Genomic DNA, 18,895 nt, shown 5'->3' with positions numbered 1-18,895 from the left:
CATCATGGCACCCTCGCATGATATTACGGCTGGTGGGCATGCGTGGGGGTCGGAAGCGCTAGTTAACAATTAAAAGAGTAATTAAGCCTATTAAACATGCAATTGTTCCGAAATTTACGTGGCCTGTGTGCTTTTACGCTTGGTGCACAGGCCAATTGGTCAGGCAGCATTCGCGTTTTTTCACCATTCTCGATGCAGGGTGGGAAAAAATGTCCAAATATGCCTGAAGTTTGATGATTGATGAGTATTGCTGTCAGTTGGTTCTTGTGTCATTATAGACAGTTTGGGACATTCTTTGTGTGCTGACATCACTCCAACAATTCTGCAGCTCCCTGAGGCATCTTCACAGCAGTTGTCAGCCTTCAGGGAGCTTTTGTGATACCACCTGCCCATACCCTCAATTGTCTCGGTGCTTGCCCTTCCCCCAACCACTGAGCATGTTTCAGGCCATCTGGCTGTTAATTGGCCAGCCAACGTGAAATCACCGTTGGAAGCCAATGGAGGATGGGAGTGGATTTCACATCAGCTTCTGGTCCCGCCGATCACGCTCCCGTGCCAAGCATAAAATTCGGGCCCAGGAGTTTCCAATTGCCAAAGCTGACTGGAACCTGTCTACAGGTAGATGCATTTTAGGTAGCTGATAGAAGCAAAGGTAAAAGTAACAGAGAAATTGGTCATAATCTTAGCTCTGATATCCCTTTTGTTCTTTGTTCCTATTCCATTTTTGCATCTCTTATTACTTGCTTTCTAACCCTTTGTTATTTTTTATATCTTTCCCAGTCTGTTGTGGACTCCTGCTTTACATTGTATTTTTGCAAGCCCTTCCTGTTTACTTTACACTGTATTTTAACTTATTTGTTGACCAAACGTTGATGAACGAGAAGTACCAAATACTTTGGATGTTTACCACTGTCTATGTGTAGAATCAGTCCATTTCTTCTTGTGGGGGTAATTTGCAATACTTCCACTCTTAACTTCTCCTGAGCCAGTCACCTTGGCCCATGTTTCTAAGTTTCATACTGTTTTATGGAAGGGAACCATTGAATAAAGGTTTCCCAAGTACCAGGTTTACTGAAGAACTTACCCTGAGTGTAACCCAGCAGCAGGTGAGGATCAGTTTGTCATCCTCGGTTAACAGCACTGAGTCCTCTCCAGCATCCTGCTCCAGACCCTTTCCCACAGCAATCACAGCCTTGATAGCAATTCCCATATCAGCCAGGGATGGAGCAGTATCTGGGAAAAAAAAACATAATGATCAATTTTATCTTCTCCTCTCGTGAAGACACTGACTCTGGAGTACAGATCTGTGGGGCCTGGGAGTGAGTTAAACGCTGGAATCTAATCAACAGTTTGGGTGGTTTATATATAGAATAACAGGTATCCGGCAAGCAGTTACAGGTCAGAGTCCAATCAAAAGGTTCCGGCGGTGCATGAATAGAATAACAGATACTGGGGAGTAAGTTAGAGAGAGGAATCTAAACAAAGAGTTCAATTGATTTACTTAAAAAATATAGTAAGCAAGGTAGGATAGTGGTTATTCACTGGACTAGTAATCCAGAGGCCTGGACAAATGATCCAGAGACAAGAGTTCAATTCCCACCATCAGCTGGGCAACAGGGAATGTAAATTCAGTTAATAAAGCTAATTTAAATACATGAATCTGTAATGAAGAGCCAGTATCAATAAAGGTGATCATGAAACAGCAAGATTGTTGTAAAAACCTAACAACAATTTGCATTTAAGTTTTAAAATTTATTCTTTCATGGGATGTGGGCATCGCTGGCTGGGCCAGCATTTGTTGCCCATCCCCAATTGCCCTTGAGAAGTTGGTGGTGAGTCACCTTCTTGAACCACTGCAGTCCATGTGGTGTAGGTACACCCATAGTGCCGTTAGGAATTTGTTATTTTTAGGAATTCTTCCAAGATTTGACCCAGCGACAGTGAAGGAACGGTGATATATTTCCAAAGATGATGTGTGGCTTGGAAGGGAACTTGCAGGTGGTGGTGTTCCCATGTGTCTGCTGCCCTTGTCTTTCTAGATGGTAGTGGTCGTGGGTTTGGAAGGCACTGTCAAAGGAGCTTTGATGAGCTGCTGTAGTGCATCTTGTAGATGGTACACACTGCTGCTACTGTTCGTCAGTGGTGGAGGGAGCAAATGTTTAAGATGTTGGATGGAGTACCAATCAAGCAGACTGCTATGTTCTGGATGGTGTCAAGCTATTATGGTGTTATTGGAGCTGCACTCATCACTCCTGACTTGTGCTTTGTAGATGGTGAACAGGCTTTGGGGAGTCAGGAGGTGAGTTACTTGCCACAGGATTCTCAGCCTCTGACCTGCTCTTGTAGCCACCGTATTTATATGGCTGGTCCAGTTCAGTTTTTGGGCAATGGTGTAGTATTTAGTGTTCAGGACTGTAAGAGTTAATGGTGGGACTGGGTAAACAGTCCCTCCCACATTGATGTAGAGAGTCACATGGGAGTAGTAGAGTGTAGTGGTGAGTCTGGTAGAATTCAGCATGAAAATAGCACCCAGTCAGGACTGTATATATGTAGAGGTTTATTAATTATTAATTAACAGATATTGTTCAACCATACAAGCCTCTGGACTGCTTCATGAGACCACATACAACAATATAACAAATGGTAATGCACCAGGATGTTGAGAGTGCAGGTTTCAGTGATGGTAATGCCACTGAATGTCAAGGGGCGATGGTTAGATTCTCTCTTCTTGGAGATGGTAATTGTCTGGCACTTATGAGGTGTACACGTTACTTGCCACTTATCAGCTCAAGCTTGAATATTGTTTAGGTCTTGCTGCATATGGACATGGACTTCTTCAGTATTTGAGGAGCTGCGAGTGGTGCTGAACATTTGTACCTCGTCAACCAATGATGGAGCAATTAAAATCGGGAATGCACAAGGAGCTAGAATAGAGGAATGCAGGTATCCCGGAGGGTTGTGGGGCTGGAGCAGTTTTACAGAGATAGCAAGGGATTTCAAACAAGGTTGAGCATTTTAAAATCAAGGGGAGGAATTTTACGTGCCCGCTGGCGTCGAGTGTGTTTGGCGACATGAGCCGACAATATGGCAAGAAGGCCAGAAATCAGTTTCACGACGCTGTGAAACCAGTTTGCAATCGTCCACGCTATACAACAATGGCGAACCACATTTCCCACCGTCAGACATTGAGAACCTTATTGTAATACATCTGCATGTCATTATAAGCCCAGCCTGCTGGAATCATCCCCCCCACAGTGGATCATCCGAGCACATCAGTGTGTTTCACAACTGTACATAAGTCACATGCGCCTGGTGGGCTGCACTTTGCTTGAGACTTCGAGGTTTGTTTGCCTACTTTGCTTCAGGCAGCACTTGCAGTCATCAGCACCAGGCTTAGCAGGCAGCACCACATCACATTTAGGGGGGCTCTGGGGCCAGTCTCTACCTACCAGGCCAGCCATAAGGCAGGGGTGGCTTTTCAATGGCTGTAGGGCTAGGGCTTGCTTGGGGAAGGTGGGGGTGGTCTCAGGCAAGGTAAGAGGCTGCAGGGCAAGGGCTGTACTGGGGAATGGGGTATCTCAGGGCGTGTCTGGGGGCACAGGTTGATCTGTGCAAGTGGCCTCAAGATGGTGAGGACTGAGGAGGCAGTCTTCAGAGGAGATGAGGCCAGATGGAGATGTGAGGGTGTATGTGAGGGAGTGAGTGGTGATGTCCCTTGAGCTGGCAGTGAGTGAGATGCCAGTGAATGTGTGATGGGGTTGAGTGTGTGAGTTTAGTGATGAGATGGTTGCCTTACCTTGGCTGCACAGGTGACATCATTCATCCTCTTTCTGCACTGGATGGCCAACCTCTTCTAGGCAGAATTGGCTCTGATCACCACTGCCATTGCCTACCAGGCTGGAGTAGTAATGTTGCTGCCCCTCCTGCAGCCAAAGCAGGGGTCAAGGACATCATGGTGGGCCCTCACAGCATCCAAAAGGCGCTCAAGGGACGCATCACTAAACTGGGGGACTGCAGTCTTCTTGCCTTTTGGGGCCATGTTTTCTTTGTAGCAGTCCTGGGCTGGATGTACTGAGAGGTGTGCTGGGCGCAGCTGTACTTTAAAGGTGGCGCCCAGCGTGATGAAGCAGTGAGATGACGGCGTGGCGGGCAAATCGGAGACCCCTTGCCATTGAAACAGTGTGTTCCAGGGGGCAGGGTTGGGACGATATGGCGTTAAAAGCCACCATTGCGGCCGGCAGGTAAAATGTCCTTTTTCCCACCCGCTACTGCACTTAGGGAAAATCTGGGATGATTCTGCTCAAGATGTTGCTTGACTGGGAACCTACGTAGGTCAGTGAACACAAGCGGGTGATAGGGGAACGGGACTTGCTGCAAGTTAAGACACGGGCAGCAGAGTTTTGGATGACCTCAATTGACGTGCATTTGACGTAGTCTACTTGGGCTTCAGCAAGGCTTTTGATAAGGTCCCGCATGGGAGATTGATAATGAAGGTAAGAGCCCATGGGATCCAAGGCAATCTGGCAAATTGGGTCCAGAATTGGCTGAGTGGCAAGAAGCAGAGGGTGATGGTCGAGGGGTGTTTTTGTGACTGGATGCCTGTGTCCAGTGGGGTTCCACAGGGATCGGTGTTGGATCCCTTGCTGTTTGCGGTATATATAAACGATTTACACTTGAAATGTAGGAAGGTTGATCAGTAAGTTCACAGATGACATAAAAATTGGTGGGGTGGTAAATAGTGAAGAGGATAGCCTTAGATTACAGGAGGATATAGACAGGCTGCTCAGATGGGCTGATCAGTGGCAAACGGAATTTAATCCGGATAAGTGTGAGGTGATACACTTGGGCAGGACAAACAAGGCATGGGAATACACAATGAATGGTAGGACCCTGGGAAGTACCAAGGATCAGAGGGACCTGGGTGTGCATGTCCACCAGTCCCTTAAGGTAGCGGGACAGGTAGATAAGGTGGTTAAGAAGGCATATGGGATACGTGCCTTTATTAGCCAAGGCATAGAATATAAGAGCAGGGAAGTTATGCTGGAACTGTATAAAACGCTGGTTAGGCCAAAGCTAGAGTGTTGCGTGCAGTTCTGGAATCCACATTATAGGAAGGATGTGATTGCACAAGACAGAGTGCAGAGGAGATTTACCAGGATGTTGCCTGGGCTGGAGACTTTTAGTTATGAGGAGAGATTGGATAGACTGGGGTTATTTTCCTTGGAGCAGAGGAGATTGAGGGGAGACATGATTGAGGTGTATAAAATTATGAGGGGCATAGATAGGGTAGACAGGAAGGAACTTTTCCCCTTGGTGGAGGGATCAATAACAAGGGGGCATAGATTTAGGCTAAGGGGCAGGAGGTTTAGAGGGGATGTGAGGAGGAATTTTTTCACCCAGAGGGTGGTGGGAATCTGGAACTCACTGCCTGAAAGGGTGGTAGAGGCAGAAACCCTCATAATATTTAAGAAGTATTTGGATGTGCACTTGCGATGCCATAGCATACAATGCTATGGGCCTATTGCTGGAAAATGGGAATAGAATAGTACTTGTTTGACTGGCACAGACTCGATGGGCCGAAGAGCCTTTTTCTGTGCTGTAAACCTCTATGAGTATGACTCAAGTTTACGGAGGGTAGAATGTGAGAGAGCAGCTCGGAGTGTGTTAGAGTAATCAAGTCTAGAGGTAATGAAGATGTGAAGACATGGAACTTGGATGAACATTTGAAGGAAATAAACTTGCAGGGCCATGGGGATTGAGTGAGGAGTGGAATGACTGGATTGCTCTGCGGAGAGCCAGCATGGACTTGATGGGTCAAATGGCCTCCTTCAGTGCTGTAAATGACTCTATCACTCTTTATGAGTCAGGGTTTCAGCAATAGATGAGCTGAGACGTGGACAGAGGCTTTTTAAATTCTTTCATGGAACGTGGGAGTCACTGACAAGGCCAGCATTTGTGCCCATCCCTAACTGCCCTTGAACTAAGTGGCTTGCTAGGCCACTTCAGAGAGCAGTTAAGAGTTAACTGCATTGCTGTGGGTCTTGAGTCACATGTAAGCCAGACCAGCTTTCTTTCCCTGAATGACATTATTGAACCAGACGGGTTTTTATGACAAGCCATGGTCACCATTACTGAGACTAGCTTTCAATTCCAGATTTATTAATTGAATTTAAATTCCATCAGCTGTCGTGGTGGGATTTGATCCAATGATTCCCCCGCCCCCCAGAGCATTAGCCTGGGCCTCTGGATTACTGGTCTACTGACATTACCACTACGCCACTGTCTACCCCAATTTACAGAGGCGAAAACAGGTGGTCTTAGTGGTGGCGCGGAAGCTCAGCTTGGGATCAAATGTGACACCAAGGTTGCAACAGACTGGTTTAATCTCAAGCCATTGCCAGGGAGAGGGATGGAGTTGGTACCCAGGGAATGGAGTTTAGAGTGGGAACTGAAGACAATGGCTTCAGTCTTCCCAATATTTAATTGGAGGAAATTTCTGCTCATCCAGTACTGGGTGATGATAAGCAGTCTGATGGTTGAGCAATAATGGAGGAGCTGAGAGAGGAGGTGCTGAGGCAGAGCTGGGAATAGTCAATGTACATGTGAAAATGGCCACAGTGTCTTTGGATGATGTCGCTGAGGGGCAACATGTAGGTGAGAAATAGGAGGGGGCCAAGGATAGATCCTTGGGGAACACCAGAGGTAACAGTGCAGGGGCCACTGCAAGTGATACTCTGGCTACAATTATATAGATAAGAATGGAACCAAGTGAGAGCAGTCCCACCCAGCTGAACCACAGTGGAGGAGGATGATGTGATCAGCCATGTCAAAGGCTGCAGAGACTTTGAGAAGGACGAGGAGGAAAAGTTTACCTTTGTCATGGTCATATAGGATGTCATTTGTGACTTTGGTAAGAGCTGTTTTGGTGCTTTGGTGGGGGCAGAAACCTGACTGGGCATCTGGCATAGACTAAGGAACGGGAAACAACTAAAGCACACGCCCTGCCCAGTCGACACAGTGAAGTCCTGCTCCTGGCTTTACATCATGAAACATTTTGTCTTTTAATCTCTCCTGCCCTCCACCCTATCATAGGTGTTCTCTTTTGTTCTTCTTCCCACCCTCCACACTTTTACTTCTTCAAAACCTATGACATCAAGGCAGCTTTTGACCAAGTGTGGCATCAAGGAGCCCTAGTAAAACAGAAGTCACCCAGAATTGGGCAAAGGCTCTCCACTGGCTGGAGTCACAAAGGAAGATGGTTGTGGTTGTTGGAGGTCAATCATCTCTGTTACAGGACATCACTGCAGGAGTTCCTCAGGATAGTGTCCTAGGCCCAACCATCTTCAGCTGCTTCATCAATGACCTTCCTTCCAGCATAAGGTCAGAAGTGGGGATGTTCGCTGACGATTGCACAATTGGTTTCAAAAATCCTCAGACACTGAAGCAGTCCATGTCCATATGCAGCAAGACCTGGACAACATTCAGGTTTAGGTTGATAAGTGGCAAAGTAATATTCGTGTCACAGAAGAGCCAGGCATTGACTATTTCTAACAAGAGAGAATCTAACCATCACCCCTTAACTTTCAGCAGCATTGCCATCACTGAATCCCCCACGATCCAGATCCTGGGGTCACTATTGACCAGAAACTGAACTGGACTAGCCATATAAATACTGTAGATACAACAGCAGGTCAGAGGCTGGGAATTCTACAGCGAGTAACTCACCCCCTGACTCCCCAAAGCCTCTCCTTTATCTACAAGGCACAAAGTGGACTGTGATTGAATATTCTCCACTTGCCTGGATGACTGCAACAACACTTAAAAAACTGAACACTCCAGGACAAAGCAGCCCACTTGACTGGCACCCCATCCATTTCCATTAGTAGGAGAGTCTAGGACCCGAGGGCACAGCCTCAGAGTAAAGGGAAGACCTTTTAGAACAGAGATGAGGAGAAACTTCTTTAGCCAGAGAGTGGTGAATCTATGGAATTCATTGCCACAGGAGGCTGTGGAGGCAAGGTCATTGAGTGTATTTAAGGCCAAGATAGATAGATTCTTGGGAATCAAAGGTTACAGGGAGAAGGCGTGAGAATGGGGTTGAGAAACTTATCAGCCATGATTGAATGGCGGAGCAGACTTGATGGGCCGAATGGCCTAATTTCTGCTCCTATGTCTTATGGTCTATCCACACACAATGGCAGCAGTGTGTACCACCTACAACTACAGTAACTCAGCAAGGTTGCTTTGGCAGCACCCTCCAAACCTGCAACTTCTACCAACTAGAAGGACAAGGGCAGCAGATACATGAGAACACCATCAGCTGCAAGTTCTCCTCCAAGCCATGCACCATCCTGATTTGGAACTAGATCACCATTCCTTCACTGTCACTGGGTCAAAATCCTAGAACTCCCTCCCTAACAGCACTGTGGGTGTACCTACATCACATGGACTACAGTGGTTCAAGAAGGCTGCTCATGAACCACATTCTCAGGGACAATTAGGGATGGGCAATAAATGCTTCTCTTGCCAGTGATGCCCACATCCCATGAACCAATAATAAAAAAAAAATTAGATATCTGAGAGTGAGTTAGAATCTAATCGAGGGGTCCCGGTAGTTTATATATAGAACCAAAGATTTCCAGGAATGTGTTACAGTATGGAATCCAATTGTAAGATAGTGTTGGTTTATACATAGAATAATAGATACCTTGGAGAGAGTTATAAGCTGGTTTGTAATCTTGGGGTTTTTTTTACAACAACAGATACCCAAGAGTGAGTTAGCATCTGGAATCAAGGAATTCAGGAGTAATTTAGTGACATCCTTGGCCAGTAAGCATTAGTACAATGAGTTTGTCTAATGTCCACAAAGGAAGAAAATCTGTTGCTCTTACCCATCTGGCCTATATTCAACTCCAATCCCATTCCAAAATGGTTGACCCAAGTATCCTCTAAGGTGGCCTGTCAATCGGAGCATTTGAATGAAACCAGAAGGTTCACCACCACCTACTCAGGGAAACCAGAGGTGGGCAATAAATGCTGATCATGCCATCATTGCCCACACTTAGAGAATGAATTTATAATGAAGTTGCATTGCTTATATAAGGTATTTTTCTGGCACTAATTAGAATATTTTGTGCTGTTCTAAAGCATTAACGCAGGACATAGTACAAAACAGGCAATCCTACATAGTGCTGGGTACATAGGAATATTTGTACAGTACTGGATAATAAACAAAATCCCAGATGGTTTCTCATCTACAAATCAGCTGTGTTGAAGTTGAATGTCAAAGAGTAATAGAAGGTCAAACTGCAAGTTTCATTAACTTCCAATACTTAACAATACTTTACTTACAATAAAAGTAGCAGTAATTTGGCTCAGTCTGATACAGTTTATCTGTGTGGAGGAATCCTCAGGTGAATCGACACCTGTTCATTTCTCCACAGGCCACAGCACAGCAGGACTCAAAGAACTACTTAACAGGCTGAAAGCCAGGGAATTTTTCTCTGCATGAGCAAGGAGTCCTTTCCAGAAACAAAATACACCAAACGCATCACAGTTAATTCAGGCTTGTTTCTCTGCTGCAGCACAGGCTCCATGTAATTATCATGATCTCTACTCAGCCGTTTAATCTCTTTAAATACCCACAGTCATGTTACCTTATCATGGAATTTACTCACTTGTTTAATCTCCCCGCCCACGTACACATTCTCCTATCAAGAGCTCTGCTGGCCCATTCAATTTCCTTCCATAGACCAGTAGTACACCTCTGTGGCTCAGTTCATAGCACCCTCACCTTTGAGTCAGAAGGTTGTGGGTTCATGTCCCACTGCCGGAAAAAAAAAGCCAAGAACAGTGAATGTACTCGAAAGAGTTACATTGACTGAGCAACTTGAGGTGTCAACTGTGGCTCAGTTCATAGCACCCTCGCCTTTGAGTCAGAAGGTTGTGGGTTCATGTCCCACTACCGGAAACCAAGAACTGTGAATGTACTCAAAAGAGTTACATGCGATCTGTTGATAACTCGAAAGAGTTACCATGAACTGGAGGTGTCAGCTGTGGCTCAGTTCATAGCACCCTCGCCTTTGAATCAGAAGGATGTGGGTTCATGTCCCACTCCCGGAAACCAAGAACTGTGAATGTACTCGAAAGAGTTACATGCGATCTGTTGATAACTCGAAAGAGTTACCATGAACTGGAACGAGGTGTCAGCTGTGGCTCAGTTCATAGCACCCTCGCCTTTGAATCAGAAGGTTGTGGGTTCATGTCCCACTCCCGGAAAACCAAGAACTGTGAATGTACTCGAAAGAGTTATATGCGATCTGTTGATAACTCGAAAGAGTTACCATGAACTGGAGGTGTTAGCTGTGGCTCAGTTCATAGCACCCTCGCCTTTGAATCAGAAGGTTGTGGGTTCATGTCCCACTCCTGGAAACCAAGAACTGTGAATGTACTCGGAAGAGTTACAATCTGTGACTGTTGATAACTCGAAAGAGTTACCATGAACTGTCCTCGTCTTTGAATCAGAAGGTTGTGGGTTCATGTCCCACTCCCGGAAAACCAAGAGCTGTGAATGTACTCGAAAGAGTTACATGCAATCTGTTGATAACTCGAAAGAGTTACCATGAACTGTCCTCGCCTTTGAATCAGAAGGTTGTGGGTTCATGTCCCACTCCCGGAAACCAAGAACTGTGAATTTACTCGAAAGAGTTACATGCGATCTGTTGATAACTCGAAAGAGTTACCATGAACTGGAACGAGGTGTCAGCTGTGGCTCAGATCATAGCACCCTCGCCTTTGAATCAGAAAGATGTGGGTTCATGTCCTACTCCCGGAAACCAAGAACTGTGAATTTACTCGAAAGAGTTACATGCGATCTGTTGATAATTCGAAAGAGTTACCATGAACTGGAACGAGGTGTCAGCTGTGGCTCAGATCATAGCACCCTCGCCTTTGAATCAGAAGGTTGTGGGTTCATGTCCCACTCCTGGAAACCAAGAACTGTGAATGTACTCGGAAGAGTTACAATCTGTGACTGTTGATAACTCGAAAGAGTTACCATGAACTGTCCTCGTCTTTGAATCAGAAGGTTGTGGGTTCATGTCCCACTCCCGGAAACCAAGAACTGTGAATTTACTCGAAAGAGTTACATGCGATCTGTTGATAACTCGAAAGAGTTACCATGAACTGGAACGAGGTGTCAGCTGTGGCTCAGATCATAGCACCCTCGCCTTTGAATCAGAAGGTTGTGGGTTCATGTCCCACTCCCGGAAAACCAAGAACTGTGAATGTACTCGAAAGAGTTACATGCGATCTGTTGATAACTCGAAAGAGTTACCATGAACTGGAGGTGTTAGCTGTGGTTCAGTTCATAGCACCCTCGCCTTTGAATCAGAAGGTTGTGGGTTCATGTCCCACTCCCGGAAACCAAGAACTGTGATTGTACTCGAAAGAGTTACAATCTGTGACTGTTGATAACTCGAAAGAGTTACCATGAACTGTCCTCGCCTTTGAATTAGAAGGTTGTGGGTTCATGTCCCACTCCCGGAAACCAAGAACTGTGAATGTACTCGAAAGAGTTACATGCGATCTGTTGATAACTCGAAAGAGTTACCACGAACTGTCCTCGCCTTTGAATCAGAAGGTTGTGGGTTCATGTCCCACACCTGGAAACCAAGAACTGTGAATGTACTCGAAAGAGTTACAATCTGTGACTGTTGATAACTTGAAAGAGTTACCATGAACTGTCCTCGCCTTTGAATTAGAAGGTTGTGGGTTCATGTCCTACTCCCGGAAACCAAGAACTGTGAATGTACTCGAAAGAGTTACATGCGATCTGTTGATAACTCGAAAGAGTTACCATGAACTGGAGGTATCAGCTGTGGCTCAGTTCATAGCACCCTCGCCTTTGAATCAGAAGGTTGTGGGTTCATGTCCCACTCCTGGAAACCAAGAACTGTGAATGTACTCGGAAGAGTTACAATCTGTGACTGTTGATAACTCGAAAGAGTTACCATGAACTGTCCTCGCCTTTGAATCAGAAGGTTGTGGGTTCATGTCCCACTCCTGGAAACCAAGAACTGTGAATGTACTCGGAAGAGTTACATGCGATCTGTTGATAACTCAAAAGAGTTACCATGAACTGTCCTCGCCTTTGAATCAGAAGGTTGTGGGTTCATGTCCCACTCCCGGAAACCAAGAACTGTGAATGTACTCGAAAGAGTTACATGCGATCTGTTGATAACTCGAAAGAGTTACCATGAACTGTCCTCGCCTTTGAATCAGAATGTTGTGGTTTCATGTCCCACTCCCGGAAACCAAGAACTGTGAATGTACTCGAAAGAGTTACATGCGATCTGTTGATAACTCGAAAGAGTTACCATGAACTGTACCTACCAATATAATCTCCTCCCTTAGTTTCTGCACAATCACCTTATCATAGACTACTCTATGTATTTCAACTTCTCCCACAGTCCATGTGTGCACCAATTTATTATTAACGCTAACCATCCATTTAATCTGGTTCCGATACCTACATGCAATCTACTTTATTACAGACTCTACCCATTTAGTCTACTTACGCAGCTAATGATGCAGGAGTCCCTCAGGGTAGTGTCCTCAGCCCAAGCATCTTCATCTGCTTCATCAATGACCTTCCTTCCATCATGAGGTCAGAAGTGGGGATGTTCGCTGATGATTGCACAATGTTTAGCACTATTCGCAACTCCTCAAATACTGAAGCATTCCATGTCCAAAGCAGCAAGACCTGGACACTATTCAGGCTTGGGCTAACAAGTGGCATGTAATATTCGCACCACACAAGTGCCGGGCAATGACCATCTCCAACAAGAAAGAATCTAACCATGTCTCCTTGATATTCAATGGCATTACCGTTGCTGAATCCCCCACTATCAACATCCTGGAGGTCACCATTGACCAGAAACTGAACTGGCCAGCCATAGAAATATTGTGGCTACAAGAGCAGGTCAGAGGCTAGGAATCCTGTGGGGAGTAACACACCTCCTGACTCCCCAAATCCTGTCCACCATCTACAAGGCACAAGTCAGGAGTGTGATGGAATACTCCCTGCTTGCCTGGATGAGTGCAGCTCCAACAACACTCGAGAAGCTCGACGCCATCCAGGACAAAGCAGCCCACTTGGTTGGCACCCCATCCATCACCTTAAACATTCACTTGCTCCACCACTGACGCACAGTGGCAGCAGCATGTACCATCTACACAATTCACTGCAGCAACTCACTTCGACAGCACCCTCTAAACCCGTGGCCTCTACTGCCTAAAAGGACAAGGGCAATGAATGCATGAGAACACCACCACCAGGAAGTTCCCCTCCAAGCCACTCATCATCCTGACTTGGAAATATATTGCCGTTCCTTCACTGTCGCTGGGTCAAAATCCTGGAACTCTGTCCCTAACAGCACTGTAAGAGTACGTGCACCAGGTAGACTGCAGCGGTTCAAGAAGGCAGCTCACCATCACCTTCTCAAGGGCAATTAGGAATGGGCAGTAAATGCTGGTCTATCCAGTGACACCCACATCCTGTGAAAGAATTGAAAAAAACACTATTGCCTAACTAGGAATCTAACCACCCATTTAACCTTCTGCCACAGGCCATGCACACTTTAGCTCATCATGAACTGTGCCTAACTATTCAATCTCTCACAGTCTAAATACGCTGTGTTCTCATACACACTATCCACTCCTTTAATCTCCTCCCACTTACTTTACACCATCAAGGACTCTGTTCCCCATTTAATTTCCCCAGCTGATCTTCTGTAGAAACATTCCCTGAACCCTAAAGGAAATCGAGCAATATTTCTCTATCACGTCCTTACTGTTGTGCTTTGTATTTTTTCCCATGGCAATATCTGCTCAATCCTGCCAGCACAAGATAACCACGTCAGGAATAGTAAGAACTAAAATGGCAATGTAATCTTTACCTTGACCTTGAGAGCAGAATTGGTGGGTCCCCGACAGAATGTCAAGGAGGAAGTGACTAATGTTACTCAGAGTGTCCATCAGCTGACTGATAAATCGCCTCCACCTTGTTGTTAGGCGTTCCTGCCACAGTGAACCCAGGCTCTCTGGTATCTCTGCCAAACATTTCCTCAATGCCATGATCAAACCTGCAAGACACAGTAAACATTTTCAACTAAAGCACACTCCAAACTGAAGCCAGCTCTCTCTTCATACTTCACACACTGTACCTGAGCACCACTGTAAGACATAATTTGTATTTTTATTTTTTCAATCGTTTGTAACTGAGTAGAACCTGGAGTACAGCCTCCCGAGAACAACTTACATTTATATAGCATCTTTTATAGTAAAATGTTTCACAAGAGAATTATCAAATAAAACGACACCAAGTGACATATGGAGACATTAGGTCAGATGAAAGAGGTAGGTTTTAAGGAACGTCTTTAACAAGAAAAGCAAGGTGGGGAGGCAGAGAGATTTAGGAAGGGAATTGAGATTTCCAGAGCTTTGGGCCCAGGCAACTGAAGTCATGGCTGCCAATAGTGGAGCAATTAACTTGGGGATGCTCAAGGCCAGAATTAGATCAGTGCAGATATCTCGGAGGATTATATGGCTGGAGGGGGTTATAGGGAGGGACAAGGCCATGGAGGGTTTGAAAACAAGGACTGAATTTTGAAATCGAGGCGTTGCTTTACTGGGAGCCAGAGTAGGTCAGCGAGGACAGGGGTGACATGGGAACAGGATTTGGTGTGAGTAAAGCCACAGGCATCAAGCTCTTGTGGTGCAGTGGTAGAGTCCCTACCTCTGGGCCAGAAGCTCTGGGTTCAAGTCCCACTTCAGGACTTGATGGCCACAGAAGGTGTGTTCATAATGTGGCCGAACAGGTTGATCATCAGCCTGTAAATCCTTGCAATGTGCCAGGTGGTAAGAGAGGGAGAGTTTCTTGGTCAGCCATGCTGCAGAAGGCAACGGTAAACCACTGCAGTAATTTGCCAAGCATAATCATGGATCAATCTAACTTAGGGCATGGTACCTGAAGGAGGAGGAGGAAAGACATGGGCAGCAGTTTTGGATGACCTCAAGTTTATGAAGGGTGGAAGATGGGGAGTCAGTCAGGAGTGCATCAGAAAGGTCATGTCTCGACATAACAAAGGCATGGATGAGGGTTTCAGCAGCAGATGAGCTGAGGCAGGGGTGGAGCTGAGCGATGTTATGGAGGTGGAAATAGGCAGTCTTAGTGATGGTGTGGATATGTGGTCGGAAATTCATTTCGGTGTCACATATGACACCAAGGTTGCGAACAGTTTGATTCAGCCTCAAGACTGTATCCAGGGAGAAAGATAGAGGAGGTGGTGAGCGAGCAGGATATGTGATGGAGTCTGAAGACCATGGCTTTAGTCTTCCCAATATTTAATTGAAGTACTGAATGTTGGAGAACTGGTACTGTCCAGACAGAACACCAGGAAGAGTGAGGTGGAATCACAGAGTTTTCTCAGTGCTCAACCACGTTAAACCCCTTACAATCATGGTACTCTTGTTCATATGTTGCTAAGCTCAGCATCCCTAAACCCTGGTACTGGGGGACTGGAGTTGATGATGACAGCCTTCTTGCGCGCCTACCTTATCTTCGATCACCTAATATCACCTCGAAGGATGCTGAATTTGGGAACAAGAATCGACCATTTAGCCTCTCGAGCCTGTTCTGCAATGGCTGATCTTCGACCTAACTTCATAGCTTGAAGTAGCCTTTGCCCCCTGTCCCTTTGTACCTTTGGATAAAAAAAACTATCAATCTTGGACTTAAAATTAACAATTGATTTTGTGTCAATTGCTGTTGCGGACATGATCTCCAAATTACCATCAGCCTTTAGCCTGGAAATTTGTTAGTGTCCATGATTGGTCACCTCACTCAGAGTGCTAACAACCCACTCTCAAATGGGGAGGTCCAAGGAGCCCAAGAATATGGACCGTGGGCCTCAATATCAGGTCAATGGTCAATAATAGGAACCCGCACAGCTTTGTACACCAATGTTCAAATAAGTGATTGAGAGAGATCGCTGGTGTTTGGAAGAGGAACAGCTGGATGGGGTCAGGAATAAACAATATACTGTTGGCAGGGTTTCGGTGTATACTCGTAGGGGTTTGGGGACAAATCAGGTCAGAGTTTGTTGGTGGTGGTGGGGGGCCTGGGGGTTAGAATAAAGTTAAAGATCTCTGGATGGTGAACGGGGGTAAATAAGGTGTGTGCTAATCTCCTTGACAATCCACGTTGCTTAGCATTGGTTTTCTTAGAAGTAATTAGCACTGGTGCTGGCTGTTTCAGGCCAAAGTTACAAGAATGAGCAGAAGCAAGTGTTAGGCCTCATATGTTAATGGCCAAACACTTGCTTCTGACATGGAGAAAGATGCCTCTCGTTTGCTCCTTTCCAAAATGGCATTCGCGTGATCTGCGCCAGAATTATGTGCATGGCACAGATGCCATTTTGAACACAAAACTGCATCCACAGCACCCAGAAACCAGGATGCAACAGAGTTAATTTTCTAGTCTTTTGTGTGTACAATAGCTTCCCAATTTCACTGCAGAAAGATCTGACAGTAACACGCGAATCAATGGAAATAGTTTCTCTCCATCTACTCTATCTGTTCCCCTTAATATGGAATCACGGTATGGTTACAACACAGGAGGCAGCCATTCGGCCTGCCATATCCATGCCAGCTCTCTGCAAGGACAACTCAACTAGTCCCGCTCCCCTGCTGTTTCCCTGTATCCCTGCAAAGATTTTCTCTTTATTTGCTTATCCAATTCTTTTTTGAAAGCCACGAATCGACTTGCTTCCATTGTAACTCTCAGGCAGTGCATTCCAGATCCTAACCACTCACTGTGTAAAAAAAAATTTTCCTCATGTTGTTGTCGGTGCTTTTGCAAATCACCTTATATCGATGTTCTCTAGTTCTCAATCCTTCCACCAATGGGAACAGTTTCTCTCCATCCACTCTGTCTAGACTCTTAATGATTTTGAACTCATCTATCAAAACTCCTTTCAACCTTCCCTTCTCCAAGCAGAACATCCTCAGTTTCTCCAATCTATTCAAGTAGCTGAAGCCCCTCACCCTGGAACCATTCTCGTAAATATTTTTACACCCTCTCTAAAGCCTTGACATCCTTCATGGAGTGCGGTGTCCAAAATTGGACACAATGCTCCAGTTGTTGCTGAAGCAATATTTTATACAGGTCCATCATAACTTCCTTGTTTTGTACTCTATGGGTCGAATTTTCATCTGGGTGTGGGAGTGCATTTTGGTGTATGATTGGCACACATTTTTTTCAGAGGAAATCCAATTACCTCCACATTCCCGACCCCACGTCAATTTCACTGGCCTTTTTGTGGGTCAGGAATGCCTAATGTGCAAAATGCACACCCGCACCCACTGAGGTCGGGTTCCTCATTTTAAATAGGGAACGACATTTGGATTTCCTCCCGCACAGCATTTTCAACTGGTGGTGCAGGGTTTGGAAGCCCATTAAAAGCACACAAAGTTTGAGAGTTTGTGACAAAAATGGAAAGCCTGCTGAGGGGTCAGGAGCATTCTGAAACAAAGTGTAAAACGTTTTTGACAGGTTCAAAGGTCATTATTAGGTGATGTTTGGAATTAAGAAACGTTGTTAATGCAGTGATTCATCATAGGGATTTGGCCTGCCAAAGGTAAGTTGACCCTTACATTGACCAGCGCTGTGTAACTGTTCACTTGCATTACGGTACATTTCCAATGGGGAAAGTACCATAATGGATTAAAAATTGTCCTTGGCCGTTATGTTTTTGTGCTATGATTTAATTGGACTGGCAGATCTGGATGTTAAAAAAAACATACTTCTCAAGTCAGAAAAAATGGTCAGCATCTGTTCCCCCTTCATTGATTGACAGGCACTCTGCTTAGAATAGAAATCTGTTTTCATTTCAGTCAGTGGAGCTGGAAGCTTTTGTTCTAACAGCTGGTCCATTATGAATGCTTGGCTGGGTTTCAAAATCTCAGCAGGTGGCATAGAGGTGGCATGAGTGAATCTAAGGTGACATGGGGGTAGGTGTGAGGGTTGTGGTTTAGGGAGCCTTAAAACAATGTTGGGAGATAGACTGCTGTTTTGGAGAACTGAGATGGGCCTTCAAACCAGCCCATCTCCGCACCCACACTCCATCTTGGCACACGAAATGCACTGTGAACCCAACCCCTGTGAAAAGATGACAATCCCTCATCAAGTCTCACATAGGTCGAGTGTGCAACATGTGAGCTGTGAAGGTGCGCAGGTGAGGCTTACCCGAGCCTAGACAAAATTTCAGCCCTATGTCTCCATTTATAAAGCCCAAGATCCTGTATAATTTTTTAACTGTTTTCTAAACACGGCCCACCACCTTCAATAATGTGTGCACATATACCCCATGGTTTCTCTGTTCCTACACTCACTTTAGAATTGCACCTGATATTCCTTCCTCACTTCCTCCCATTCGCCATCCCTCTCCCGAGCCCTCACTCATAGCAAATGTTTGTCAGGGGGAAGAAGTAAGCGAGATGAAGGGTCAGGGAGGGAAGTAGCTAGTGGGAGGGTGAGGAAAAGGGGGCAAATGGGAGGGCTGACAAGCAAGAGGGTTGACGAGCAGGAGGGTTGGGGAGCAGGAGGGTTGATGAGCGGGAGGGTCGGGGAACTAGGGGGTTGGGAGAGGGAGGGCTGGGGAATGGGAGGGCTGAGGAGTGGGAGGTTGGGAGACTGGGAAGTTGGGAGAGCAGGAAGGATGGGGGGCAGGAGGAGTGGGGAGCAGGAGGGGTGGGGAGCAGGAGGGTCAGGGAGCGGGAGGGTCGGGGAGTGGGGGGTTGGGGAGAGGGAGGGTTGGGGAGATGGAGTGTTGGG

The 18,895-nt window shown here is 45.9% G+C and overlaps 1 protein-coding gene across 1 annotated transcript in view; it reads right to left on the bottom strand.

The window, feature by feature from the left end:
* Positions 1-18,895, bottom strand: part of LOC144687161 (tRNA (32-2'-O)-methyltransferase regulator THADA) — a 173,443-nt gene that overhangs the window by 79,896 nt on the left and 74,652 nt on the right. Inside the window, exons 11-12 of the mRNA XM_078552901.1 lie at positions 13,959-14,144; positions 1,085-1,233 (exon numbers count right to left, since the gene is read on the bottom strand). Of these exons, the coding sequence (XP_078409027.1) occupies positions 1,085-1,233; positions 13,959-14,144 (335 nt within the window). The remainder of the gene's footprint in view (positions 1-1,084; positions 1,234-13,958; positions 14,145-18,895) is intronic.

Source organism: Cetorhinus maximus, chromosome 12, assembly GCF_964194155.1.
Source record: "Cetorhinus maximus chromosome 12, sCetMax3.hap1.1, whole genome shotgun sequence".
NCBI lineage: Eukaryota > Metazoa > Chordata > Chondrichthyes > Lamniformes > Cetorhinidae > Cetorhinus > Cetorhinus maximus.
The sequence above is the reverse complement of the archived record's forward strand: the minus strand, read 5'-3'. Positions and strand labels throughout refer to the sequence as shown.